At 42.6% G+C, this 20,696-nt stretch overlaps 2 protein-coding genes across 2 annotated transcripts; both read left to right on the forward strand.

The window, feature by feature from the left end:
• Positions 1–70: 70 nt before the first annotated feature.
• Positions 71–19,841, forward strand: LOC112557527 (cilia- and flagella-associated protein 53-like). The gene is made up of 9 exons (XM_025227444.1): positions 71–130; positions 277–376; positions 1,494–1,723; positions 2,363–2,536; positions 2,763–2,925; positions 3,400–3,540; positions 16,440–16,658; positions 16,938–17,154; positions 17,780–19,841. The coding sequence occupies exons 2-9, from the start codon at positions 308–310 to the stop codon at positions 18,097–18,099; spliced, it is 1,533 nt and encodes a 510-aa protein (XP_025083229.1). The 5' UTR covers positions 71–130; positions 277–307; the 3' UTR covers positions 18,100–19,841.
• LOC112557557 lies at positions 6,834–8,432 on the forward strand. The gene is made up of 4 exons (XM_025227501.1): positions 6,834–6,900; positions 7,266–7,501; positions 7,714–7,943; positions 8,325–8,432. The coding sequence occupies exons 2-4, from the start codon at positions 7,411–7,413 to the stop codon at positions 8,406–8,408; spliced, it is 405 nt and encodes a 134-aa protein (XP_025083286.1). The 5' UTR covers positions 6,834–6,900; positions 7,266–7,410; the 3' UTR covers positions 8,409–8,432.
• Positions 19,842–20,696: the final 855 nt, after the last annotated feature.

Genomic DNA, 20,696 nt, shown 5'->3' on the forward strand with positions numbered 1-20,696 from the left:
AAATTAGAAGCTATAAAAATGTCAAATGAACCAGTTAGCGTTCTTATATTTTTTTTACTTTAAAAAAAGTACTTCCTTGGATACGTGACGTCATTCCTCGAAGCCCAAACACTCCAAGGAGCAGCTAAAAGTAAGAAAATGATTTCATTTTACATAATACTAACAGGAAAAACGCCACAATAGCTACACAGGCTCACTGCGCAACTATAAAGGTCCCTAAAAGGGAAATATTTTTTCAACTGAGGTAACAATTTTCTGTAAACTCCTCTGTGGCAGATTGAGTCTACAACCAAAGCGATAATTTAAAATGATGGTGGGACAGTTCAGCCGCAGGACCCGAGAATACACGGGTCCTGCACCATGTTCCGTTGGAATCGTAAGTACTTAACGCTGTTCAATGCAAGGTGTTTGCAGATGATACAAAAATATATAATAATGGATAAAAGCACACTATATAATTCGAATTAAGTGACAGTGACAAAAATCATATTGCAGGTTGATGTGAAAGATGAAAATTATGTTTCAATATATCCAAGCGTGGTGTAATGACATAGATTAAACAAAATTTGAGATTCATGTGCAGAATACAAATGGATGATGAGGTTCAGATAATAAAAGCATGTGACATAGAGAAAAACCTCATGGGAGCTAGCCATAAAATAATAAACCCCTTTTATCATGCGCAGGACCAAAGCAAGTCACACTCACTGCACTTACCAGTGATAATAAAGAAATGAAATTAATTAAAACACTGACTAACAGTAATATACTATAATACAAAACACATTCAGCCACAATTGTTAAAGAGTCGCACATCCACAAAGTGATAGGTAAGGCAAATCAAATAGCTCACATTATAATTTAATTGTTTGGATAAGCAGGCATTTTTTAAATTTTACAAAACACTTGTGCATCTAATTTGATATGATGTCCTTTACTAAAGACTTCACTCTTTGAAGGGAAGGAGAATCATGGGAAATTTTACTGAGATTAAGATATTTCATGGCTATAATGACATTGATATACATGTATTTTTCTAATGTTAAATATACACCAAATCTGAATTGCTTCAAGATCTCTCTAGGTAACATTCCAAAACTTATAGATCTGTTTTAGTTTTGTAAAAGAACTCAGACCTAGACAAGATGTATAAAGTGACTTTAACAAGGAACATTAATAGGCTTTGAGGTCAGGTAGTGATAACCAGTCCCTACTACTATCACTACTTAAAAGCAGTTTCTGTGGCCATTTGGCCTGGCCATTTCCAAATTTGATCAAGGCACATGTCAATCTCAATTGTAATTAAATGAAAATCTTGATAGACCATAAACAAAATTTGCTTGTAATTTCCATTTGTTTGATTACCTTTGTATGCACTTGCACTTTTACACACACAAACATAAAATGAAATATTGTCCTTTGTAGTTGTACAGTAATTTATATATATATATCAAATGTTCACATTTATTAACTAAGAGAATATACATGTACAGAAGCTCAAGAAACCAAGCAAGTTTCCTGCAGACTTCCTAATTTTGGAGCGCAAAAAACAAGAAGATGCTCGGGAAGAGATGCTAAAACAAACTATGATTTATCAGTTAAACGACTTGAAGACTGAATGGGAACGAAATTCAGACAGACGTTTAATGCTTAAAAACATTAATCGTGAAGTGGATAATCGCCTGAAGATCAACGAATTTACAGTGGAGGACAGAAGGGAGCGGTCAGTGATAGTCTACTTTGAAATGCTTTATTATTTACATGTTATTAGTCAATTTTGAAAAGTTGATGCACTATTTTCCCTTTTTCCAAGGAAAGATATTATATTAGTGATTTAAAATACATGTTTTAATCTAATTATAGAACTAGCTTTATATTTGATAAGATATTAGTATTATCCCTGTTTAAAAGTTATAGTGTGTTCTCTTGATAATGTGAGACATGAGGATGGTAAAAGCAAGCCAGCTCCAAGAGATTTTAATAACCTCTATTGCAAAGTTCTGCCTGGCTTATTGATATTAGCTAGTTTGCCCTATTTGTTTCAATTTTCAGCTTATTTATAGAGGACTGATATACATTTGGGGTCTACGTTACTGAAACTTCAGGGGGAAAAAAACCTTTCAAAAATATTTTTTAATTTTTAAGACAGGTTAAAATTTTATAGTTTATGCATCTTATTACAGGTTCTTATTGGTTGATAGAGCTCTTTTCAGTCATATCATATTGTTATGGTGAGTTAAAAGAAATTAGCCAAAAGTATTAAGTTTGTCTACATTTGTTAACTCTTACTGATGTAGTGCTTCCATAAGAGTAGATTATACATCAGTGTATATTGTAACAACAGTGAGTAATTTTCTTTTAGACTGCGAGAGCTCTTGAGACGAGAGGAGCAAGAATATATTGCAGAAATGGAAGCAGCAGAAGAAACAGTCATTGAACGTCAGGCCAGAATGCGGGAAAGAGCTAAACAGCTGAAGGAACGCCGAGAAGCAGAACGTCTTCAAGTAGTCCAAGAAAAATATGACCAACTTTTTAGGTAATTTAATATTGATGCAATTTTTTTGTAATTAATGGAGTAGACAATGTTTAGGCTGTATGTTAAAGACAACTGATTTTCTTAGTGATGATGCATGACTCTTTGCAGTTTATTGAAATGTACCTACTACTCAAAAATAAAGCTTCAGTCTTTGTCATATATTATGTCTGCAGAACATATATTTCAGGCAGTTCTTTCAAACATACGGGTCATTTATTCTTCACAGGGAACAGTGTGAGGAGCTCCGATCTACGCTGTCAAGGCAAGAGCAAAACCTTGTATGTGCAGAGCGCTATGAACAGCTGAAAATGAAAGAAGAAGAAGCCAGAGAGAAAAAGGAATATGACAACATGTATGCTTATCTGTGGGAAAAAGACAGACAGGAGAAGGTCATTTTCTCTCAATAATGCAATATTATGTATTTTCTTATCTAACAAATATTACTTCAGATGCATATTTCTCCAATGATACCTGTATTCAGAAACTTTATATTCACTTCAAGAGAAAGACAATGCAATTACATTGAGTTTAAATGAGGCTACACTGATAAAAACTTCCTTTCACGAATTGTCCTGGAGCTATAACTCTTTGCAAGCAAAGATTTTTAGCAGGAAAAAAAAATATACATCAGTATCAATCATTTAAGCTCAACTTGTTAACTGACATTCCTCTTCTTTTATATCATAATTCTTGGCACAAGCTTAAAAATATTAGTTTGTAGCTGCATAGCACCAGAAAATTGATACCAGAAAATGTAAATTAAAATAATATGAGTAAATTTGGCTGGCTTTTTATAATCTACGATTCTTTCAAAATTGCAATTTACAAATAAAGCATATTTTATTATGTTTATGGGGTTGTAGATGGCACGAGAGGAACGCGAGGTTAAAGCAGCTTATGAACGCAACAAAGACATGCTGGACGTTTTGAAAAAGCAAATGGCAGCTGTGGAAGCCTCAAAGGAAGAAGCTAAGCGCTTGCAGGAGGAAGAAGCAGAACTGATGGTTTGTAAAATGGCGATTTCTTCTAAATAGCAATTCAGAATGATAATCATATAAATATAGTTACAGATATTGAAAATTTATTAATAATAATAATTTATACAGCGCCTTTCTAAAGATTTGCTTATAGTGCCATACATAAATCATACAGAGACCAAATCATCAACAACCATGCACCCGCATTCACATATAACTGCTACAACATACCCTCACTCATATACACATTATGCACGCTCATGGTCAGAAGAGGTTTACAGTGAAGTTGTCATTCTGAAAAGTTGCGTTTTAAGTTTAGACTTAAAGGTGATAAGAGAATCAGAATGACGAAGGCTGACGGGTAATCCGTTTCAAGTTGATGGGATTTGGTAAGAGAAAAACCTGTCCATACGTGTTTGTCTTAGTGGGAGTCAAAGAAGCTGGTGCCAGAATATGAGAAAAGAAGTTGTGCGGGTATGTAGATGGGAGTGAGTTTGGAGAGGTACTGAGGACCAGTGCCAGAGACGGCAGAGTAAGTCAAAGTGGAATGTTTGTCGGCTACACGGTCCGCAACTGGCAGCCAGTGAAGAAACTTATGATAGGTGATATATGTTGATACCTAGATGGTCTACAGATGAGGCGAGCAGCGTTATTCTGGATTCTTTTTGAAGTCTGTCAAAAAGATAATTGGGAATTCCAGGTAAAAGATAATTACAATAGTCCATCCTCGACAGCACAAAGGCACAGATGAGAGTTTTAGTTGCATACTGTTGCCAGTGCACGATCGTCAGAACAAAGGCGCCGCATGCCCGAATGTGGCGATGTTTACTCGGGGCGTGGCCTGGCTTCAAGCTGTCATAGAACTGTGGTCGCTCTAGGTATCCTCTTTGGTTGCAGTATGTTTTGGAGCATTTTATGTCTGCTATGCATTCCTGTGTCCATGTAGGCAGTCCAGAGAGTCATCATAACTCACATCTGACACAAAAACTTATGTTGTACCATTCTACCACAACACATTTTATTTTTCTTACTTTTGGATAAAGTCAAGACTGCAGCTCAGCTGTCTTTGTCTCTCATGCGCACCTCTTACTCTTTTGACTCTTGCGTATGCAGATACATTTATGGATTTGTACTCACCACACATTGATAGGAAATAGCATATTTATTCACATGCAGTCATAGATTAAGGTGGAGATAAATAAATACAGGTAGTCCTCGACTTACGACGGGGATCCGTTCCTAACGCGGCGTCGTAAACCGAATTTCGACGTAAGTCGGAACATACGTTCATACAGTACCCCTATGCGCATCGTACTGTCAACGTTATCTAGGCCCTATATAGGTTACCTATATTGACGGGGGAGAGTACTCTTACCAACCAAGGGCCATAACCCCTAACAATGGCACGTGACTTTTAGCCAATGGTGTACTATGTGATCGGAACTGCGCGCCATTTGCAAAGCTGTTTCTACACTTTTCGCAAAAGGAATTATAATTAAGCTAATCTTCAGCCGTCAATTCCAATACTGATACATGTGTTGGACTCTTCAATAACAGTATGTATAATTTATATACTCTAAATTAGCATAGTTATTGAGATTTTAGTTCCAAGTTCAGTGCAGAATATTACGCTAAGAAAAGAAAGATTAGAGTACACATTAACGCAATAAATGCACAAGTTTTCCAGAGAGAAGTAGAAATCAGGCCCAGCAGTTCTGAAAGCTTGCAATTTGATAAATCTTTAGCCGTTAGCGATGCAGAGAATTCGGAGCTGTCGGAATTTCCTCAAATAAATTGCGATTACGAAAGTGTAGGTCACGAACTTTACGATTCGAAAGCAACAGAATTTCGACAGTTCCTTCTGTTTACTGGTATAGTAGCGTTAAAAGTATCGATTCAGACAAATTAACTTTAATGGCATTTTCTCTACAACAAATGGTAATGACTGTATGATGGTCAATAATTTATTTTACTGTTATTCTAGATAGCTGGCTGCTGGCATTTAAAGATGAAAGTGGTCACAGGTGTGCAACTGCCATCACAATCTGTTGAACCAGATGCAAGCTTCATTAATTAGAGCTATAAAGCCAGATTCCTCATGTTCTATGCTTCCAGTTCTCCTGCACAAGTCATTAAGTAAGTGCAATTTATTTTTGATTCCTAATATTCATAATTAATTCTGTGCAGAAGAAAATTTATGAACTGTTTGAACTCTATAACATGTCATTACGGCACAAACAGTGTAACTTTGGTTGTGATTTTGCCCTATAAGAGTGAAAGGGACTAAAGTACTTGATTATATTAAAGTGAAATTTATGCTGTGCTTTTGGTCTTGATTTGTGACATCTAATTAGCACCTTTGCCTTCACGCCTCCAGCGCCCCTTGTCTGGTGTTCATCCTGCCAGCACAGGGACCCCCAACCCCTTGGAAGGTAATTTGAAGTCATTTTGTTCATAATCATTTTAACATTTTGTTTGTTCTAACCCTCGGCCAAGACTTTTGAACAGCGTTTTTGTGAAATATAACTAGAAGTGCAAAATCCCAGGCTTCTTTTGCCATAGTGAAAAAAATTGAAATAAATAAGGATCACTATTTTACATGTTTTCTGCTACTGCATTTATTGGTTCCAGGTAAACAAGATAAACTACAGAAAGCTGTACAGCATATACTGTCTCTTCTGGAAGAGATGAAAACTGACGTGAAAGACGTGAAAAATAGGCTTGCGCAGATGGAGTGCCAAACCCAAGAAAAGGAGCTGACATCTGACACAAGGGTTACAGTTTCCCTTAAAATCTTCAGAGGATGTAGAATATCTCAAGTTGGATTTAAAGACAGATCCAGGAAACGTGCACGCTTGGTATGTACTCTATTCTGATTTGTTAGGAGTCAAGTGTCTGTGTGCTATTCCTTTAAAGTTTTCATAGCATTATGTTGTATAATGTCTGCAGTACTAAAAAGTAACAAAAGCATTGTTATGGTGCATGAATTACAGCTGATAATAAATTTTCTGTAACCACTTAAGCTTGGTTACGAAGAAAAATATGAAACTTCCTTAATGGTTTTCATCCATATTTCGTCTTAGAATATGAAAAAAATATGAAACTTCCTTAATGGTTTTCATCCATATTTTGGTCTTATAATACTCTAGTTTACATAACATGTATCATGATACTGACCACAGCAAGTTTTATTATAAAAAGGATGTTTGTTTATTTTTGTCTGTTTCCAGGAATGCTATTTGGCGATGAGGGGAGGCTTTAGCTTAAAGCTCGTGGTCAAGAGTATACTGTCTGTGCTTTTTCACACAATTAGCCCGTGTTACAACTATAACGGCCTGAAGGAAAGAAGGGTCTGAAAAACCACCCTTTATTTAAGAACAGTTCAGGGTAAGGATTTAAATATTTGACTTTGTGTTTTCATGAGTCATTGAGAAAAAATATTTCAGTGTGGTCGAATTACATTGCAAATTTTAAAATATGTACACATGTTTATGCAATGTCTGGTCCTTTTAATCAGCTGGTTAATACTGTGTAGAAAGGGATTAAGTCTTAATTATTAAGATGTCAGAGGTGGAGAGTGACGACTCAAATACTCCCACTGCAAAAAGGCCACGGATAACACCGATTAGATTTAGGTCTGTTTTCATTTTCTCTACCATGTAAGGTTTTAAACAACATACATGTATCAACAGCTTCTAGTTTTAAATTTACTAAGCTGAATAAGCTTATGCAAATTTATTCATTTGGCACAGGGATGCAGAACCAACAGACAGTGAATTAGAGTATGATGTCAACGAATCGCCACGTGATAACCATTCAGCTGTGCAGCAGCGTCCATTACCGTACACTTTGCCGCCGGTTGTGACCACCAGGGTGTCGGAAAGTGGCAACTATCGAATGAGTACTAGTTCGCCTTTGCCTTCACGCCTCCAGAGCCCCTTATCTGGTGTTCGTCCTGCCAGCACAGGGAACCACCACTGCTTGGAATGTAATTTAAATTGAAGTCATTTTGTTTATAATCATTTTAACATTTTGTTTGTTCTTACCCTTGGCCAATACTTTTGAACAGTGTTTTTGTGAAATATAACCTTATAACCTGAAGTGGAAAATCCCAGGCTTCTTTTGCCATAGTGAAAAAAATGTAAATAAATATGAATCACTATTTTACATGCTTTCTGCTATTGCGTTCGTTGGTTCCAGGTAAACACAATAAACGAGAACAATCTGCTATACTGTCTCTTCTGCAAGAGATCAAAACTGAATTGATAGAGATGAAAAAAAGGTTTATGCAGATGGATCGCCAGACCGAAAAAAAGGAGGTGACACGGGGGGAACTACCGGAGGGTATTCAGTTCCCCTTAAAATCATTTGAGGATGTTGCACGTCTTGAGCAGGATTTAGAGACAGATCCAGGAAAACGTGCACGCTTGGTATGTACTCTATTCTGATTTGTTAGGAGTCAAGTGTCTGTGCTATTTATTCCCTTTAAAGGTTTTCATAGCATTATATTGTATAATGTCTGCAGTACTAAAAAGTAACAAAAGCATTGTTATGGTGGCATGAATTACAGCTGATAATAAATTTTCTGTAACCACTTAAGCTTGGTTACGAAGAAAAATATGAAACTTCCTTAATGGTTTTCATCCATATTTCGGTCTTAGAATATGAAGAAAAATATGAAACTTCCTTAATGGTTTTCATCCATATTTTGGTCTTATAATACTCTAGTTTACATAACATGTATCATGATACTGACACAGCAAGTTTTTATTATAAAAAAAGGATGTTTGTTTATTTTTGTCTGTTTCCAGGAATGCTATTTGGCGATGAGGGGAGGCTTTAGCTTAAGCTCGTGGTCAAGAGTATACTGTCTGTGCTATTTTCAACACAATTAGCCCGGTGTTACAACTATAACGGCCTGAAGGGAAAGAAGGGTCTGAAAAACCACCCTTTATTTTAAGAACAGTTCAGGGTAAGGATTTAAATATTTGACTTTGTGTTTTCATGAGTCATTGAGAAAAAATATTCAGTGTGGTCGAATTACATTGCAAATTTTAAAATATGTACACATGTTTATGCAATGTCTGGTCCTTTTAATCAGCTGGTTATACTGTGTAGAAAGGGATTAAGTGACAGTTTATGGATAGAGTTCTCCTGCCTATAGAAATTCTAACTGAAATTCAAATACAGCTCCACTTGTAGTTCCTTCTGTTTTATAACGCTTTAAAATTTTTATGCCACTTTACATATCTTTATAATTTGCTTGTACTTTCTTTATTTCACCGTATATTCTGGATTTTTAATTTCAGCGACATGCAATTAAATGCTTATTTTTATGCAGACTTCATATTCTTTATTGTTCTATTTTTAGATGCTGCAAGAAAAAGTTATCCTGATGCTACGGAAGTGAAACTGCAAGTTCAGATTTCGAGCTGGCTGACTGGGCGAGAGATCGCGAAAAATGGGAGAAAAGAAAGACTTTTAAAGCCTATAATAATTCTGGGGTTGAGGGTGAATTACAGGAGAATTAAAGCTGTAAAAATTTCAACCGATATTTGTCTGGAAAACTCTGACATAAACCTGTACAGGTCAATGCTTTAAGAATTTGTGTAAATAATCATTTTTTTTAATTAACAATTAAATAAACATCAGTAAACAAAAAGTTATGTTTGTTTTTTGTAACATTATGGATTTTTTATGAACGTTTTTGCTGTTTCTTATGCAATCATTGCAAGACACTCATTATTAATCCATTTATTTTGCATTTATAGGGTTATGTTGATGTATTTGATATTTTTTGCAAATTAGAAATACACCAAAATACCTAAAATTACCAATAGCAGCTGAAAAAGTGATCTGGGATTTATCTGGGATTTGCCCATATTGCCTATATGGAAAATCCATATAAGACCCATGGTTAACCCGTTTGCGCTTTCTACGTTGGGACCTATATAGGTTTACCATATGCCCCCTAGATTCTGCTATATAGGGTCAACGTGGGTCCATGTGGGTCCTGTTTTCTAATGCTGATTGGGACTGTACCATAATAACAGTACAGTATTGCAAACACTTAGCCTATCCAAACACCTATCCTAGCACAGTACCCTACAAAGTTATCAATAAACATAAGTACAGTAAAATATTGTGCAGTACTGTAGCAGGGTTAGATGCGATTCTTCCCCCAGTCTCTCCACAACACCAAACACAACACTGTCGTGGGTTCTAGATGGTTTTAATCCGACGCCAGTCGATATTTCTGGCAGTGGCGAAACTATATACCTCACACTAGCGCTCTTGGTCGGATGGGCTCCTACCTCTGCGCTGTCTGCTCACAGACTGTCCACTCGCCTCTTCCCACGGCCTCCTCTTCCCACGGCCTTTACGCTCCACTCCCCCCAAACACATCCGCGCACCTACACCCTGTCGCTAGTCGACCCCCTCCCGCTCTCCTTCGGTCACAGGGTCGTCACCCGGCCACTGACCACCTACCCCACTCGCCACTCTGTACCTTCACTGTGTGCGTGCGATCTTCCATCCTACTTCTATCCGATGTCGCACCCTACCATATACACCCCCTCGAGGAGAAATGTTGTCCTCGACATTTAAAACAAGAACCCTTATTTCCAATATATAACATGCTATCACCATATATACATCACAGGTAAACTTAAAACATATATGTACAAATTTTTGCTGCGGTCACGTTTTGTTCATAAACAGTGGCCAGACGGCCGCAATGAGCGTGGTCACCACAGTCTCGGGCAGTCTTTCTGAGGATAGCTTGCTCAGCAGCATTTTCAGTTTGTCACACTTCAAGCTATAATCGTCTAGTGATTGCTGCCGGCGAAGTATAAAGTCTTCACTCCTCATCCACGTCGGTTGCTGACGTGGCCTTGTCGACGCTCGAGGGGCGTGGCGTGGTGACGGGGTTGGGGTAGCCACCGTACGTTGCGTAGCCCCCTCCTCATCTCTCCTTCCATCCTGCACACCTGGCACTTCACTGTCGTTGTCGGCAGGCAGTGGAGGCAGCGTGGCGACTTCTGGATCTGGGGCATGACTGGGTGGTTCCGCCTCATTGTCGTCCCTTGCTGGCTCTTCTTGGTCACTGTCATCCCTCGCCAGCGGCTGCCCTCTTGACCTGGTGGTTGGCGGCCGCGTATGCAAGACCACAGAGCTAGACGTGTCACTGTCGCTCTCATTTTCACCGGCGGATGACTGTGCACTAGATGTGTCGTCCTTTCTGAACGGGCGGCGTAGTTTTCGTTGCCACCGATAAACCGAGTGATCCCTCGCCCCTTCTGGTTGATGCGCATCCTGTATTAATCCGCCCACTGGAAGTAACATGTTGCGGTGAAGAGTCCGTTTTCTTCCTGAGCCGTCCTCTCTCCGTACAACGTACACGGGTATGGCGCTGTTAGGGTGGCTCAGCACACTGTACACCTCGTTCTCCCAGCGGTCCGCCAGTTTGTGTTTGCCGTCAAAGGCAACAGCTTTCACCAGCACTCGGTCTCCCACTTCTATAGTGGCTGCCCTTGCCTTGGAATCGTAGCCACTTTTCTGTCGCTCGCTTGCCTTGTTGGAGGCTGCAGCTGCCAGATGGAAAGACTCTGTCAGTCGTTTCTTCAGACTGTCGACATACTTAGTGATTGGTTCCCTCCCTTGATCGTTGCTATCGACGCCAAATAAAAGATCGACCGGGAGACGCGGGTCACGGCCAAACATCAAGGAATAAGGGGAGAAGCCGGTCGACTCGTGGCGAGTGCAGTTGTATGCGTGCACGAGACTGGCCACGTGACTTTTCCAGTTTTCTTTCTGTCGCGGCTCCAGCGTCCCAAGCATGTCCAGCAACGTGCGATTAAATCTCTCGCACATTCCATTCCCCATGGGGTGGTAGGGGGTGGTGCGCGATTTACTGCACCCGATGATCTGGCACAGCTCCCTTATGATGCGGCTCTCAAAGTTGGCTCCCTGGTCAGAATGTAGTCGCTTTGGCACCCCGTAATGAACGATGAAATTATTAACGAGGGCGTCGGCTGTTGTTTTTGCCGTCATGTTCCGAGTCGGGATGGCTTGGGCTAGGCGCGTGAAATGGTCTGTGATGACTAGAATATGTTGGTATCCTCCTTTGGATGTTTCGAGGGACAGATAATCCATACACACCAGCTCCAATGGCTCCGTAGTAACTATGGAGACGAGCGGTGCTCGCTCGGTGCCCAGTGTTTTCCGACGCACACAGCGGGGACATTTCTGGATCCAGTCCTCCACGTCGGCTGTCATGCCAGGCCAGAAGAAGCGATCCCTGATAAGACTGAGGGTCCTATCTCGGCCAGGATGTCCGGCGTCGTTGTGGAGGCACTCCAGGACAGTGCGTATGTAGCGCGATGGTACTACGAGCTGTTCTTTCTCTTGCTCACCGACCGTTACTCGCCGGTGCAGCACACCCCTTTTCATCGTTAGCTTATTGAATTCTTGTTGCAAAGCACGATGGGGGCCATTCGGTTGCCGTTCTTGGCGAGGTCCTTTTCTTTGCTCCATCGCCGTTATCCACTCACTCAGCACCGGGTCTTGCAACTGAGCTTGTCTGATGTCACTGCATGATAGCGTGCGCAAACCCTGCCCTGCAGCGAAGCTTTCTTCCACTACAGTGGCGGAGCATGCTATGCATTCTGCATACGCGGTGTTTGCAACGAGCCGCATATTGCCTGTACCGATTCCTTGCCAATGTAGCCGCCGGGGCTCTGTGAATGCTGGCCTTCTAACCGCAGGCAGTCTTGACAGTGCGTCTGCGTCTGCGTTGCTCTTTCCTGGCCGGTACGTGATGTCAAAATCATATGATGCCAACGATGCCAGCCACCGGTGACCGGTGGCATCTAGCCTTGCTGAGGTCAGCACGTAGGTCATGGGGTTGTTGTCAGTCAGCACAGAGAAACTGTGACCATAAAGGTAGTCGTGGAATTTCTCTGTGACAGCCCACTTGAGAGCGAGAAATTCTAGCTTGTGCGCCGGGTAGTTCCGCTCCGAGCGGCTCAGTCCCCTGCTGGCAAAACACACCACCCGTTTCTGATTGTCTTGCACCTGGTACAGCACTGCTCCCAACCCGTGAATGCTGGCATCAGTGTGCAGTTCAAACGACTGAGCGTAGTCTGGAAATGCCAGCACTGGAGGTGACGACAAGCAGTCCTTCAGTTTCCTGAACGCCTCTTCTTCTCTTGTGCCCCATACCCATTGGACGGATTTATTGGCTTTTGCACCTTTACCTCCCTTCCTTTTCCCTCTCAGCACGTCCGGCAGCAAATCGGTGAGGGGCTTGGCGATTGCCGAAAACCGTCTCACGAAACGCCTATAGTAACCTGCGAATCCCAGAAACTGTCGTACCTCCTCAGGTGTCCTGGGCACTGGCCAGTTTTTCACCTTCTCACATTTCTCAGGATCCGTCTCGACTCCAGCCGCTGACACGATATGTCCCACATATTTCACTCGATCCTGCGCGAATGTGCACTTCTTGGGGTTCAATTTCAACCACAGTCCGTAGTCTGTCTAGCACTCTCTCAACTCTTTCCAGATGCTCCTCAAACGTACTGGAAAACACAATGATGTCATCGAGAAACACCAGGCATATGTGAAGATGTAGGTCCCCCAAACACTCTTCCATGAGGCGTTGATATGTGGCCGGTGCATTTGCCAGCCCCATCGCCATGCGATTGTACTCGTAAAATCCGAGAGGCGCAACTGAGAATGCTGTTCGCTCTTTGTGCTCTTCGGTTATCTCTACTTGATGGTAACCGCTCTTTAAGTCGAGGACAGTGAAATACTTGGACCCCGCTAGGGCGTCGAGCAATTCCTCTATCCTCGGCAGCGCGTATGAGTCTTTGATTGTCCGTGCGTTGAGCTGTCTATAGTCCACACATTGCCGTAGGCTACCGTCTTTCTTTCTAACCCAGACAACATTCGATGACCAGGGGGAATGTGATGGTCTAATAATCCCACTGTCCAGCAGCTGTTGTAGATGTTCTCTCACCTGTTCGTACATGCCGGGTGGGATTCGGCGATGCCGTTCTTTGAATGGCGTATCATTCGTCAGCTGTATCTCATGTTTGACCCGTGTAACATGACCAACATCCGTTTCGCCGGTTGAGAAACTCTCGGGGCGGCCGCTAATTAGGTCTTTAATGCGTGCTTGCTGCTCCACCGTCAGATGTGGCGAGATGGTCACCGAGTCTACACAGCTTGGTGCCACCTCAGTCATACACACGGCACTTCCGCATTGAACCCTGGTGACTGGCAGAAGTTCGCCTATCACCGTGCGTGTTGGTATCACCACTGTTTTTGTTGTCGCGTTAGCAACGTGCACATCAACCACGCCCATATTCTTACTGTTATAGTTGACCAGGCTCGGTGTGATGTTCAGCAGTTGATCCCAGTCGCTTTTCAGTGCTGACTGGAGCATGGCACAGGTAGGCGCGTAATCCAACGCTTGATCCACGGCACACTGGATGACAACGGCACTGTTAGGCTTGATGGTGGTTGGCTGCAAACACCGCACGTATGCCAGTCTGTTGTGACTCCTGCGCAGCGCTCTTTCACGCATTGCTAGGCAACGGAATGAGCGATGCCACAGCGGTTGCAGCTGTGTGTTCTGCAGGAACTGGGGCCCATGCTTGTCTTGTACCCGGTGCATAAGCTGCTCCAGGATGTTTGTACCTAGCAGTACGGGAACGCTGTTGCTGTACCTGTTTGAGGGGACCACAAGCAGTAGGCAAGTGAGGCTGTCAGCCCCGCCCCTGCTCCCTCCACTCGCAGTTCCGCTTCAATGTACCCTTCGTACGGAGCAGCTGGCCTCCGCACACTCGATATGTAACACTTCCTGCAGCGGGTGGACAGCCAGGTGTGCCAGTTTCTGGCGATGGAATGTGTCCGTCACCGTCGATACAGTTGCCCCCGTATCCAGTAACGCCTTCGTGGCCACACCTTCCACCCAGACATCGACACACGTGCTCTGTCCTATTAGTCTGTTTTTATACGAGGGGCTCAGTGCTGGCGCTGGCGAGCGTTGACCTGCAGGTTGCCCCTTTCTGCAGGCCAGTTGTCGTTTAAAGGCTTGCGCAGATGGTCGATGCGCACCCGACACCCCACTTGTATATGGCCCTTGCCACCACACCTGAAGCAAGTGGGCCCGTCGTCGTCGTAGCGGGGGCGTGGTGGCCGCTGGTCTGGCGCTCTGCCCGCCGCAGGTTCGTTGCCTGGACCTTGTTGCAGTTGGCGCCGCAACGACTGCACCTCGGCCGACAGCTTCTTTACCTCTGCACACCAGTCTTCGGCCGGGATGGCTTGTGCAGCGTTGACCGCCGCTTGCTTTCCAGCGCCTGTCTTGTGTGCTGGTCCCTCGGCCTCCTGCTCTGTCTGCCGTAAGCCACGAAATAGAGCGTCCACGTCCGTCTCCATTTCGAACTTGTATGCAGTTCGGTCTTTTAGGGGTTGCCGTAGTCCTCCCCACAGTCTGCAGCGCAGCGTCTCGTTGTATGCGCGTCTTTCTATCAGGTGCGCATTCAGGGCTTGTGTCAGGATGTCTTCTATGCGACACCGCCACTGCGTGACATTCTCCCCAGCTTCCTGGCGCGCAGTGTAGAAGGACCCGAGTAGGTCTTGTCACACACCACGAGACCAAAAAATACTGTCAAATTCTGCAACAGCTCGTTCAATGTCGCGTGCGGCCCAGACGCATGGCCACTCTGGCCGCCTCGCCTCTCAAAGAACGGCGGACAGCTTCCAACACAACAGCGTCTGTATACCTTCCCCGCAAACACATCAGTTCATACTTCCACAGGTCCATCGCTGTGTCGTCTTGCCCCGGAAAATGGCGACAGTCGCGTGGCTGTGTCCGCTGCAATCAGCGGCGCAGTCTCCACTCCATCCCTTGTCGCAGCGTATCCTCCGCCCATTGCTGTAGTCGCAGAGGTGTCTGCTGTTGGCTTCACTTCCAAATTCCTGAAGCCTCCAACACTCGCTTCTCCTCTTCTGTCAATCCATAGTCTCTGCGGCACTAAGCTGACTTGATTTGTTCAGTTTCGCCCAGTGTCCCACATTGGGCGCCAAAATGTAGCAGGGTTAGATGCGATTCTTCCCCAGTCTCTCCACAACACCAAACACAACACTGTCGTGGGTTCTAGATGGTTTTAATCCGACGCCAGTCGATATTTCTGGCAGTGGCGAAACTATATACCTCACACTAGCGCTCTTGGTCGGATGGGCTCCTACCTCTGCGCTGTCTGCTCACAGACTGTCCACTCGCCTCTTCCCACGGCCTCCTCTTCCCACGGCCTTTACGCTCCACTCCCCCCAAACACATCCGCGCACCTACACCCTGTCGCTAGTCGACCCCCTCCCGCTCTCCTTCGGTCACAGGGTCGTCACCCGGCCACTGACCACCTACCCCACTCGCCACTCTGTACCTTCACTGTGTGCGTGCGATCTTCCATCCTACTTCTATCCGATGTCGCACCCTACCATAGTACAGTACGCTTTGTTATCACTGTCGCTGTCATAGGAGCAGATCCTGTCACGTGTTCAAGGATGCGATCTTTATCCTTGATAATCGTGACGACAGTCGAACGACTAAGTCCTAATGACCTGCCAATTTCTGTTGCTGTTTCCCCCTTCTCAGATTGCCTTATGATATCCACTTTCACCTCCATGGTGATTGCCTTCCTTTTCTATGATACACTGACCTCGTAAGTCGGAATGAGCGTCGTAACCACGAAACGACGTAACTCGAGACCGTCGTAACCCGAGGACTACCTGTAGATTGATAAAAGTTTTCTGTCAGATCATTGTCTTTGATATCTTGCTGTTGTTTTTCCAAATGTTGACATCCAAAAGCAGCTCAGAGTATTTTGAGATGTCTAATTTTCTTCATGCACATGTTGTAGAGAGAGCAGGCGGCACTTCGCAAACTGGAAGAGGAGGCAGCAGCCCAAGAGAAGCGTCGTCGGCAGTTGGAAAACCGCGAGATGTTAGACAAAACACTCAAGATGAAGCTGCGTAAAAGGGCCAAAGAAGAACAAGAACAGCTGGCCTTCGACCTCAAGATGCTGGAGGAGCTGTTGGAGGCAACTCACAATGAGGCCAAGGAAGAACAGCAGAAAAAAGTGAGATTTCTACCTGTTGACAGTTTTACAATTTATAATTAAACTATTTTGCTTTAATTTATCCTTTTTCATATTCAGAAGAAAGTAATGATGTTTTTTAGTTTTGTCTGTGAATGTTTATTCATTATCCTTTAAGATACATCTTAATCTTATTCTTTTATGTTGAGGTGATTTTTCTTTATCCTTGGGAATTTAAAAAAAAAACCGTGGCTATATAAATATAAAAATTATGACTTTGGAATATCTTTCAGCTTTGATATGATTTTTTTTCCTGCACAGGTTCAACTTCGTGAAGAAGACAGGAGGTATCGTGAATACCTGGCGAGTCTCCAAGAGGAAGAAAAACGAAAGGAGCGTGAGCTACAGCAGATGATACAGAAGGAGCTAGATGCTGCATGGGAAAGACGCCTCAACCAGTGGGCTGCTGAAAAATTGATTCGTCGAAAATTATTGGAGGAGGTCTTGGCTGGAAGACAGGAACAAATCAAGGAACGACGTGAGTCCTATCATTGTATGCCAGTTAGCAGATACATTGGATTTCTAACTTGTCTGTAAATTTTAGGATATAAGCATAAGCATTCTGAACCAGCTGTCCACGCCATTCTTCCCTTTCCCCTAGTTACCTGATTTCCAATCTTCAGTTATCACCTCTGTATCCCTCTCCTTATTTAGATATGTGTTGTTGTTGTGGTACCGATTAACCAGTCTTTGTCAGCTGTGCTTGTGGGACAGCCTCCTTGTTTTTCTCGTGACGTTGACCACTCTGAACCAGCAAAACTACATGATTACATTTAAAAAGTACATTACATATGATAAATATGATTACATGTTATTATGTTAGCGCCTCCATGACAACCTTTTGCTTAATTTAGCTGGTGAGGTTATCAATATTCAAGTCTTGTTTTCAGCATTCCTACCGCACTCAAATACCTTTGTCTTTGGTCTCAAAACAAGTTCTTCCTGAGATGATGATAGTTTGACGTAGCTTTTGTTTGTTAATGTGCTTGAAGAATTTGAACATACAACAATTAGAGATTTGAAATAACGCATGTAGCTAGTTGAAACCCCACCCAAAACATTAGCTTAAAATGTGCTTGGATTAACTTTCTCCACATTTCTAGTGGCAGAGAATGAGCAGGAGAAAGCAGCTAATCAACGGGAACGACAGACCCTTCTGGCATCGATTGAGGAGAACAAAAGGCTTGATGAAGAAGAAGCAGCGAAGCTGATGGCACGCCATATGCAGCATCAGAATGATCTGCGGGAACAGATTCGCTATAATGAACAGCTGCGAGAAGAGCGTCGCAACAATGAAGAATATGAACATGCAATGGCCATGCAGGCTGAGAGAGAATACCAAACCCGTCTGAAGGAAGCTTTGGACAATCCCTCATTTTCCCGTCTTCATCCAATGCGCAGGGCCTTGCAGAGCAAGCAATGATTTCGGAACCACAGACGTTTGTATGCCTTTTGTTGGAAACTGGGATTAAAGGGATTAAAGGTCAAGAGATTAAAGGCTTCATGTGCAGCCTAAGCATCAGGGAGATCAGGAGCAGAAGAAATGGCTGTGGACATGAAAAATTATTTTTTGTGCGATTTATTTGACTTTTTCTAAATTAATATCCGAACACTTATAGAGTCATGTGGCCCACCGAAGCTTACTATACATCAAAATCAAATGTTTAGGTTTAGACTCAAATTATTTTTTTCAGATTTATTAAGAATGTCTCATCAAACTTTTGATTTCAAGACACTTGTTCTTATGTGACATTCCTGATAATGAAGCTAGAAATGACATAGCATTAATGGCACTGTTGGATTTTTAAAGAAGAGCTGCAGTTGCAACCTAAATATGTAAATATTGTACTGTAATTTGCATTTTGACCACTTTTGTACATTTGTCTTTTATTCTACACAAGGCCAAGTAGTGAAATGTTTCAAAAGTAGGCCATCAGTTTCCTTATGAAACTGGCCATTTTCTAAAATATATTTAATAAAACTGCGTATAGTATCTTATTTGAAATACTCCACTAAAAAGTTTCTTGTACTAAATAAAGGTTGGGGAATTTTTAAATGAAATTTAGTGCTTTATGACAGACTGGAGCAAAATTTTAGAAGGCAGATTTTGGAGCCCTAAATATTTAGGAAATAATGTATGCATCTGTAAATAGTAAGCAACTCATTTCAAAACAGAAGGTTTACGAAGAAATATTTGCAGAATTCTGAAATAAATAAGAAAAAGGCAACCGGAAGTGGGTTATTTATTGCCCAAACCTCAGACAGGTGTCAAAGCCAGTTTTAGGTTGGAAGACTTAGAATAGTATAGGATACATAGCAATGATTCTCCCGGAAACAAGCAATGCAGTCACACACAGAATCATGTAAATATATAGCTGATGCGTTTTCTCATTGATTGAGGAGTTACATTCACCATCTGTCTTGTGAAAGTGCACAAATGTCTGATAATAAATTCCCTTCATGGCCCACGAACAAGTTTTAATTCTGGTTTGATAATGTAGATTACTCACTGATGCTGGCTGGTTGTTGGTGTTTAATATAGCTTAGACTAGTCTCTCCCTGAAAATGGGGACAAAGTAAGGAATCCAGAATTAAGGATATACATTGCTTTTAAATTGGTCTTCTTCCTAACTTTTTGTTTCTGATCTACTGACCATGCACTCTTTCACATTTTCACATCTATTGGTCTTGTGCTTTGTCGCAACATTTTACACGTTGCATGTTTAAAGTATGTCATGAATTTGACTGCACTACTAAAGTGTGTTTATTCTGCCTCTTGCTCCATGGATTTTCTTGGTCCACCTTGATGATGGAGAAAGGTATTATAGAAATTTCTTCATCATCACCACCACCACCACCACCACCAAGCAGGGTGGGTGAACTGGGTATGCTGGGCATCTACTTGGCGTAATGGTGGTTCCGTCCACGGCCAACTAAAGAAATGATGCCATACAAGCTGAAAAGAACAAGTGGAGATGTTTTCACTGACCAACCTGTTCCATGTCACCCACTCTAATTTATATCCTAGAGACGGATGAACCGCATGGAAATACATAATAATTATCTTTTTTGATAGCACGTTTGCAATTATTATTCACAGTGTTTCTTCAATGTACTTGGTTTTTTTATGTTTTGATTCGAAAAATTAAATATTTTTACAAGCCACCCCCGCTCATGGTCGTAACAGGGAAGTGGGTGTGCACGAGGTGCAGTGTTGAAAGGCTCACTTGTCAGCAGTGAGGAAGGTCATATCTGGTCTCTGCGACACAGGTGTTTCTCCACCTGTTATTAATAGGGCTTGATCATTGACCTCAGGTCTCCACCGGACTGATATTCCGGTTTCTCGATCTTTTCTCCCAGATGCGCGAAATCGCCGCTTCGAGCGTAAGCACTTTGATCACGTCCTCCAGCCAGCCAGCCAGCCAGCCAGCCAGCCAACCATCCACAGACCTATATAATTGAAGTATACAGCTCCACTAACCAGCCAGTTCAAAAGACGCCGACCAGGTGGGGTTTACCGTCGCTAAAGGATGAATGAGATCGACTATAGACGAAGACTTTATAAAAAGAACTGGATTCCTAGTCCCCAGCTGAGCCACGTCTGTGAAACCAGTGACAGCAGCTGGCGGGATCACATTTCATCGCCATCTCTTCACATCTAGCAGCCAACGCCCCAACAATCAATATGACATCAGCAGCACTTTTTCTTCTTCTTCTCTGTCTCTCCGCGTTCCAGCAGGCTGCCTCAGGAATGTGGGTGTATGGCGTGTGCAAGAATTTCCTCAGCTTTCCTTTCTGCTCAATGGATCGTTCAAGTTTATTTTATCCTCTGGGATGTTTAGGGCAGAAATGTTTTGCTACCATGATCCGAAAGTTTGTCAGTTCCTTTTGGGGGGTTGATGGAACCTTAATGTTCAAGGCAAGAAAGAGACCTAAAAGTTTCGGAGAAAATTTTATTATGCAATGTAAAGACTTCAATTTCACGACATATACATAAAGATTTCTGATGTCGCTAGAAAT

Source organism: Pomacea canaliculata, linkage group LG1 (assembly GCF_003073045.1).
Source record: "Pomacea canaliculata isolate SZHN2017 linkage group LG1, ASM307304v1, whole genome shotgun sequence".
Classification (NCBI taxonomy): Eukaryota; Metazoa; Mollusca; class Gastropoda; order Architaenioglossa; family Ampullariidae; genus Pomacea; species Pomacea canaliculata.